We start from the raw sequence: 9,082 nt of genomic DNA on the forward strand, positions 1-9,082 counted from the left end.
AAGAAAGAAAGAAAGAAGAAAGAAAGAAAGAAAGAAAGAAAGAAAGAAAGAAAGAAAGAAAGAAAGAAAGAAAGAAAGAAAGGAGATGGTTTTCTAGGCCCTGCAGCCAGTGGGAAGCAGAAACAGTCACCTCCTCTTCCTTTCCTATTGGCCTAAGCTAGGTCACATGACTACATCTAAAGGCAAAGGAGGCTGGGAAATGTAGTGTTTGGCCTGAAGGCCAAATGTCCCGCTAAAATTCTATTTGTATGAAAGAACGGGAATGGACAGTGAAGAACAATGGTCATCCCTGAGTCAGCTTGTGAGGTCATGATGTTGAAAGTATAAAAGTACAGTGACAAGATCACTGACCAGGAGACCTTGATGAGGTCTGAGAAGGAGCGGAGCGGGAATGCTCAAGGACTTGTGCTGGAATGGGGAGGTGTCGTCAAGGGGTGAGGCCTCTGCATCAAGGCTTTGAGGAGGAGCAGTTGTGCTGATGGCCAGTCTGAGGTAGGGCCGTGAGGATGAATGGCTGGGGTGGGCCCGAGTGCAGGAGCACAGTTCGGGCAAAGGCCAAGAGACTGCGAGGCCAGGGCGAGCAAGGGTCACCCACGTGAATGCTGGAATTACAGAGAGGGAGGACAATGTTCATGGTGGACAGGAAGCCATGTGCCCGAAGTGGGAGTCACCGCTATGAGGAGCAACCAGGATGGGAAGCAGCAGGCAGGAGCAGGTGGCCTGGAGGACAACACACAGACCAAAAGAAGTGGGGTTTCAGTGAGGAAGAGAAATCACAGGGAGCAGCAAGAAGGGGCAGGAGGACAGACTCCTGGGGGAAAACTGGGTTCCCATTCTAGAAGTGGAGGAGGATCTCAGAGGAGAAGCAGGTGAAGGGCTCTGGAGAGAGGTGGGAGACAGGGCAGGAGGAGGGGCTGTGAACAGACAAGAGTGAACAGACAACCACCCAACAGGGAACGAAGTCCATAGATATGCAGAAGGCAAAGGGCAGCCTGCCAACTTGGCAGCTGATAGGATATGGCAGCGAGGGCGAGGGGATATCCCTGACGGTGTCACAGATTTCTGGCTGGGTGGCTGGGTGGCTGGGTAGAGGCAGCTGGCCCTCCATAAGGGGAAGATCACTGAGGGGGGCAGGCTTTGGGGGCAAAGACAACCAGGTTTAGGGCACGGTGGGTATGAGCACCCTGTAGGACACTCAGACGGAATGCCCAACAAGTACAGGATGCCAGGTCTGGGCTGGCGTTGGACATGGCTGGCAAGCAGGGACAGCTGGACCGGAAGCCAAGAGAGAACATACAGGACTGAGATGGGACTTGGTGCCCGTGAGAAGTATCAACTATATGTGGGTTAGTTGTGAACACAAGGGGGTGAGGGAAGTGGGCAGGGAGCATGCTGTGGTGTTCAAAACATGCACACACACACACACACACGCACACACACACACACACACACACACACACGGGATTTTTCCAGAATAGGGGGCAGCTGGGTGGCTTAGTGGTTAAGCATCTGCCTTCGGCTCAGGGTGTGATCCCGGGAATCAGGATCAAGTCCTGCATTGAGCTCCCTGCATGGAGCCTGCTTCTACCTCTGCCTATGTCTCTGCTTCTCTCTCTCTCTCTCTCTCTCTCTCTCTATGTGTGTGTCTCATGAATAAATAAATAAAACCTTAAAAGAAAAAAGATTTAAAAAAAAAAAAAAAAAAAAGAAAAAAGATTTTTCCAGAATAAAAGAAGTCATAAGCATGTTTACAAACTGAGAGGAAGGAGGGGGCCAGACAAAGTGGGCCTCCATATATAGGAAGTAGAGGGTGACCATATATAGGCCATATATATATAGGCCATATATAGTAGAGGGCCTCCATATATAGGAAGTAGAGGGCAGGAGTGAAGAATGCCTCAGTTTCTCCACAGGGAACATAGCATAGGATACCGGGCCAGCCAACTTGGGCAGCCCTGGGAGGCAGAACCTCCTACCTCAGGAAGCCCAAAGAGCTGTCCTTCTCCCTCCGTCAACCCCGACAAAGGCCTGGCTGACCAAGATAAGGAGAACGAGGCATGCTCTTTAGGCCCAGAGGTTCTTTAAATAAAAGCTGCCACATCCATACGACTGAACCATGGCGAACACTGGTGGCATATATGGGTGTATTCACAGGTAGAAAAAGGAGGTTCCGGAAGAGCGTGGGCCCCAGTGACCAATTTTGGGTAAGAAAAAGAAAAATACACACAGGAGAAAAAATAAAAGGCAGTCTTGCTTGATGTTGGAACTGATGGAAAATTTTATTGTCTTCCTACTCATCTGAACAGGCAATTTTTCCCATAACAAAAATGAGTACTCATGTGTGCTGGGTTTTGTTTTTTTTGTTTGTTTGTTTGTTTTTGTTTTGTTTTGTTTTTAATGTTGGATAGGCTAAAAATCAGAGGGAAATCTCAGAGGCCCCAGAGGAGGAGTGTGTGTCCAACTGGGTCAGGTCAGATCAGGAAACACAGCCTGGGGGCCGGGACCCCTGCTCACCCCGACTCCCTCCGCACCTGCTGTAAAGGCGTGTAGGCAAAGGGAGATAGGCCAAGGCCAGGCGTCCACAATGGGAGCCGGGACGGTCCATGGAGGCTGACATTCCTGTCTGGGTTCCAGGTTCCTATGACAGTGTTCACCACATACCTGCCAGGTGACCCCAGCTGGGGCAAGCTGCCTCCACAGCAGGCATGACTCTGGGGCACCAGATGACACCTTCCCTCCCCACCCTGCTCTGGATCAGTGATCAGAAGGTGGGGGAGGCTGGCCCCTTGGGGCACACCTGTTAGCCTCCCTGCGCTTCATAGGAAGGTGAATGCCCAGCTCCTTCCCAGAGAGCAAAGCCAAACTGAGCAGAGGGCAGGAGCCCAGGGACTCTCTGGGGCTGGCAGGGGAGACCCAGGCCCCTGGCCATGGAGGGTGCAGAGGCTCGCTTGAGAGGGGCACATGATAAGAAATAAGAAGGCCCACATCCTCAGGTCATCCTGGACAAGGGAAGTTTATCACAGTTCACTTTACCAAAATGAGGTATTACTCTACACTTCTGCCCATTTCACTCTTGTTACTCAACAACACAATGGAAAGTCCTCCAACGCAATTCATGCAGTTTTATTTCATTTAACATAATGTCTGTATAACATCCTGTGGTGTGCATGCAACCGTACCTATTCCTTTTGTCTCCAATTTTTTGCTACCACTAACAACACCACAGTACACATCTTTGCGCACTTAAAACAAAACAAAACCCAATACCAGGTGTCCTAGGAGCAGAAGGCTGTTGAGGGGGCCCCGGGCCCCAGTGGCAGGCAAGCCTCTCAGGGAGTCAGGTTTCCCCTCTGAGAGGCTTGCTGGCATCTGCACAATGAGGGGTCCACTTTCAGAGGTCCTCCCTGCTGATGGAATCTCTCAGAGTCAAAGCATTGGCTCCCTCCTGCAACCACCCAGCAAAGACTAAGGGAGGGCCTGCAAGTGCAGGCGCTGACCTGGGCACTGTGGCTTGACCAGAGAGATGGCTCCAGCCCTCAGGGGACTGCTGTGCTGTGGGGGAGAAGCAGATGACAAATACACAGATGAATGGGAACCACGCCACGCCCTCTATGCGGGCTCCGAGGTGTGAGATGCTAAAAAAATAAAACACCCACAGGGCTGCCTGGGTGGTTCAGTGGTTGAGCGTCTGCTTTTGGCTCAGGATGTGATCCTGGAGTCCCGGGATCGAGTCCCGCATCGGGCTCCCTGCATGGAGACTGCTTCTCCCTCTGCCTGTGTGTGTCTCTCTCTCTCTGTGTCTTAAATAAGTAAGTAAGTAAATAAATAAGTAAGTAAATAAATAAATAAATAAATAAGTAAATAAGTAAATAAGTAAATAAGTAAATAAGTAAATAACACCCACACTCTGAGTGAACTCAAGGCATGCTCCTGTGGGTCTAAGGTAGTGTGTAGGAGCACCTGGGTAGCTCAGCTGTTGAGCCTCTGCCTTTGTCTCAGGATGTGATCCTGGGGTCCCAGGATCAAGTCCCACATCTGGCTCCATGCAGGGAGGCTGCTTCTCCCTCTGCCTGTGTCTCTCATGAATAAATAAGTAAAATCTTTTAAAATATATATATATATCTTATATATAAGATATATATATATATAAGATATATAAGATAATGTGTAAATGGGGAGTTTAAAGCACCCCTCAGCCCTTTACCCTTGACTCTTCCTGCTGCTGTGACTGCAGGACCGGTGCCCAGGTGCCCTCCATCCTGACCAGGCTGACACCTGACACTGCTCAAGCACCAGTAGAGGCTCAGCTGGCAGCATAGCTGGGGACCCAGGACCCTCTTCTCCGGGGCCGACACTGCCCATGACCACAGGAGTGGCCCAGGCCTTTCCTCTCCCCAGCAGCCCTGCACTCTGGGCTCCTCTCCAGGCCCCTTTAGCAAGGGCTCTGTTTACTTTAGTTTGCTAGAACCCCTCTATTTGCTCCCAAAGCATTGCTATACCCCAGGGGCTCCCACACTTCAGCAGCCCCTCAGCCCTCCATGGGCACAAATTTTGCCTTCTCTTCAAACCCTTTTCTTTTTTTTTTTTTTTAAGATTTTATTTATCTTAGGCAGAGACACAGGCAGAGGGAGAAGCAGGCTCCCTGTGGGGAGCCCAATGTAGGACTCAATCCCAGGACCCGAGGATCATGCCCTGGGCAGAAAGCAGGCACTAAACCGCTGAGTCACCCAGGTGTCCCTTCAAACCCTTTTCTAACTGATTTGATGTTTCATATTAGTGCAATTTTTATGACTTATTATAAAATGTGTACGATGTTTTAATTTTATATTTTTATACTATTTTTGCTGTTAGGCTTGATTTTTTTTTTTTTAAAGATTTTTTTTTTATTTATTTATGATAGTCACAGAGAGAGAGAGAGAGAGGCAGAGACACAGGCAGAGGGAGAAGCAGGCTCCATACACCGGGAGCCCGACGTGGGACTCGATCCCGGGCCTCCAGGATCGCGCCCTGGGCCAAAGGCAGGCGCCAAACCGCTGCGCCACCCAGGGATCCCTAGGCTTGATTTTTATTAATGCTTTTTTATTAGTGCTTTTTAATATTAAAAAATAAATACATTGAAAATCCATCTATCTTTTAAAGGGAGCTCTGTATCACTAATATACATGAAAACTGATGTGACTCTCCCAGATAAGATGTAGCTATAAAAATAAATATAATGCCAAAAAAAAGTCTTAAATTCCAGCTAGAGACCAATGTCTGATAGAGACTGAGCCTGCGGTGTCCCATGAAAGAAAAGGAACAAGAGGTGTTAGAAGGTGCTAAAGATGCAGTGGTACCAAAAAGTGACTTTCTCCTTCCTGGGTGGCTCAGGTGGTTGAGCATCTGCGTTTGTCTCAGGTCGTGATCCTGGGTCGTGGGATCAAGTCCCACATCGGGCTCCCTGCAGGGAGCCTGCTTCTCCCTCTGCCTGTGTCTCTGCCTCTCTCTGTCTGTCTCTCATGAATAAATAGATTTTAAAAATCTATAAGAAAAAAAAAGTGCCTTTTTCCTTGACCCGTTCAGAAGAACCAAAGACAATTTAAAACAACATTGTTGGGCAGCCCCAGTGGCCCAGCAGTTTGGCACCACCTTCAGCCAGGGCGTGATCCTAGAGACCTGGGATGGAGTTCCGTGTCGGGTTCCCTGCATGGAGCCTGCTTCTCCCTCTGCCTGTGTTTCTGCTTCCATCTCTCTCTGTGTCTGTCATGAATAAGCAAATAAAATATTTTTTAAAAAATTTAAAAAAAAAGTGTTCTCCCTTCATAGGGTCCTCAGCCCAAGGGAGCTACCCAACCCACACCCTGTGTATGCACACAGGACAGGGATTATTGCTCCCATTTTACAGATGAGGAAATCTGAGATTTGGAGGAACAATCAGCAGAGCCGCTCAACTCTAAGGCCTCCTCTTTCTGGAAGCCTTCCCCACCTCCTGAGCCTGGTGAGGGGCCTCTTTGGTTTTCCCACAGACCCCATCCTGAGGCCCAAGGAAGCACTGGTGGTACAAGGAGATGCACTGTGGGATCTCCTTCTGTAAACAGGGGTGGACCTGCCATTTGGGGCCCAAGTCCCTGGGAGCCCCAGAGCCCGTGGCCTCTGGAGACAGCCCTCCAAGGCTGCACGCAAGGGATAAGCCAGGCTATTTTCATCATTTCCTTCCTCCTCCCAAGCGTCGGCCACCGTTGACTGCCTCTCATAGAGCTGCCTCCTCAGCCCCAACCAGGACCATTCAGGCTACAGAAAGGGGTGCCGGCTGCAGGCCTCACAAGTAAGTGTCCTTCCCTGTTGCCCAGCACCACCCCCCACAGCACACCCTATGCAGGTGGGATGGTGAGTCAGGCCTGGCAGGGACAGAGGGCAGCCATGGAGGCCTGCCCTGTCTCCCCTTCAACTTTCCCTCCAGAAGGTGGGGTTGGGGGGGGCACTCATTCAGAGACACTGGCTCCATGGCTGATTCAATTAATATTCACGGACAGCCTGCCATGGGTCAGGCCCTGGGGGGCGAGCCTGACTTAGGAAAGGGAAACAGTCATAGGAAAGTCAGTGAACCAGGCAAGAGCTTGGAGCTCACGAGGCCTGAGTCAGAGTCCATCCTCTGACACAGACCCCTGGGTGGACCCCACAGGAGTCACTCCCCATCTCCGGGCCTTGATTTGCCCAACTCTGAGGGTTAGCCTAGATGTGTGGCTCCCTCCTGGCCCTCATATCAGCATCCTCACCCTACTGTCTTCTACATCGGGTATCACCTAGTTGTTCACTAGGCCACGGACGAGCTGCTGGGAATCGAGGGGAGGAGGTGCAGTCTGGGAAGTCCACTCCATCGACCTGTCCCCAGGCTCTGGCGTGGGGGCGGGTGGCAGCCTGTGGGCCAGGGCTCAGGACTGGGAAGCATCTAGCAAGCATCTGCACCCCTCTCCCTGAGCAGGAGCTGGGGTCTCTGTCAGGGGCTCTTCCAAGAGCGTTCTTACCCACGTTCCTCTCTGCCGCCACAGCTCCGCTCACCATTGGGCCCTGTGATTGTCCAGGGAGGCTCAGCTAGGCCTGGGTTGGGCGCCCATCACTCCCTTCGGCCTTTGCCACTCCGTTTCACAGAGCAGAAGGCTGAGGCCTGAGAAAGGAAGTGAGCTGTCCTTTGCCCCAGGTCGGTCCCAAAGGCCAATGGCAGGGGTGCCGGCCACTAGGCATCCCTTACATCACCGCCACTGTCTCCACAGCCAGCCCGCCAATGCCTGCCTGGGGGGCCCTGCTGCTGCTCTGGGCTGCCACGGAGGCCACCAACGACTGCCCTGCAGAGTGCACCTGCCAGGCCCTGGAGACCATGGGGCTGTGGGTGGACTGCAGGGGGCGGGGACTCAAGGCCCTGCCCGCCCTGCCGGTCCACACCCGCCACCTCCTGCTGGCCAATAACAGCCTCCGCTCCGTGCCCCCTGGTGCCTTCGACCACCTGCCCGGGCTGCAGATCCTCGACGTGATGCACAACCCCTGGCACTGCGACTGCAGCCTCACCTACCTGCGTCTCTGGCTGGAGGACCACACGCCCGAAGCCTTGCTGCAGGTCCGCTGTGCCAGCCCCGCGCTGGCCACCACCCGGCCGCTGGGCTGGCTGACGGGCTACGAGCTGGGCAGCTGCGGCTGGCAACTACAGGCGCCCTGGACCTACCCGGGGGTCTGGTGGGATGTGGCACTGGCTGGTGTGGCCGTGCTGGGCCTGGCTCTCCTGGCTGGCCTGCTGTGCACCACCACGGAGATGCTCGGCTGAGCCCCTCCCAGACCCCGCCAGGCCCAGGCAGCCTGAGCCACCAGCAGCTCCTAATAAACTGGCTGCTCAACCATTTACTCCAAGCTCAGAATGGTTTTTTTCCCTCTCAGCACCCATATCTGGCTCCTTCTGGAAACCTGGGTCCATTTTGTTATAACCAGATACCAACTGGGGCTTCTCTGTCCCCCAGATTCCTAGTAAAATGGGCTGTACCACCTCTTCCACACCAGCCACCCCCAACCCCATGATCCATGGACATCCCGAGCCCTTGCTCAGTAGCCTGACAGGTCCCAGGACTCCGGCACCCATGCTCTCCTCTGCCCTGGCACCTGTTTCTTGCATCGGCCACTCAGGAGGGCCCAGGCGGATTTCATATCAACCTTTAATCCCTATAGGGGCAGCCCTGGTGGCTCAGTGGTTTAGCGCCACCTTTGGTCCAGGGCGTGATCCTGGGGTCCTGGAATCGAGTCCCACGTCAGGCTCCCTCCATGGAGCCTGCTTCTCCCTCTGCCTGTGTCTCTGCCTCTCTCTCTCTCTCTCTCTCTCTCTCTCTCTGTGTGTGTGTGTGTGTGTGTGTGTGTGTCTCATGAATAAATAAATAAAATCTTTTTAAAAAAATAACATTTACTCCCTAGAAATTCCACAGAAAGCTTGCTCTCCCGACACAGCAGTGAGCAGAGCAGGAGGCACGGAAGACCCCAGGTGGGTAGGGGAAGAGCCATTTCCATCTCCCTGGCAGACATACCTTGAAAGGCGCATCACAGTCTCCAAAATGGCCTTTGGCCACTCTGTCCTGGCCATGAAGACACCTGTTCACCTGGCCCCGTCCTTTCTCCCCTTCTCTTATAAGCTCTCTCTCTTTTTCCTCCTCTCTATCCGTCCTCTTTAGAAACCAAATAACAAATTCTTCCCTTTCTCATGGAAACAACTCCAGGTGCCAACATCAGGACACCTGCTAACTCTGGAGTCCCACTTCTTTTTTTTTTTTCCTTTTTTAAGATTTTGCTTATTTATTCATGAGAGACACAGAGAGAGGCAGAGACACAGGCAGAGGGAGAAGCAGGCTCCCTGTAGGGAGCCCGATGTGAGATTCGATCCCAGGACCCTAGGATCACACTGTGAGCTGAAAGCAGACGCTAAACCGCTGAGCCACCCAGGTGCCCTGGAATCCCACTTCTACCCCCAGCAATGATCATCAAATTCTTCAAACAAGACACTTGTCTCCCTCGGGGAATTTCTGGTACCAGCAATTAAACTAATAAACTTTTCTCCATCACATAAGAGACT

At 52.3% G+C, this 9,082-nt stretch overlaps 1 protein-coding gene across 1 annotated transcript; it reads left to right on the top strand.

Moving 5' to 3' along the window:
* Positions 1-383: 383 nt before the first annotated feature.
* On the top strand, positions 384-7,872 carry GP9 (glycoprotein IX platelet). Its single transcript, XM_041763471.1, has 3 exons — positions 384-492; positions 6,207-6,304; positions 7,251-7,872. The coding sequence occupies exon 3, from the start codon at positions 7,262-7,264 to the stop codon at positions 7,793-7,795; it is 534 nt and encodes a 177-aa protein (XP_041619405.1). The 5' UTR covers positions 384-492; positions 6,207-6,304; positions 7,251-7,261; the 3' UTR covers positions 7,796-7,872.
* Positions 7,873-9,082: the final 1,210 nt, after the last annotated feature.

This window comes from Vulpes lagopus, chromosome 7 (genome assembly GCF_018345385.1).
Source record: "Vulpes lagopus strain Blue_001 chromosome 7, ASM1834538v1, whole genome shotgun sequence".
Classification (NCBI taxonomy): Eukaryota; Metazoa; Chordata; class Mammalia; order Carnivora; family Canidae; genus Vulpes; species Vulpes lagopus.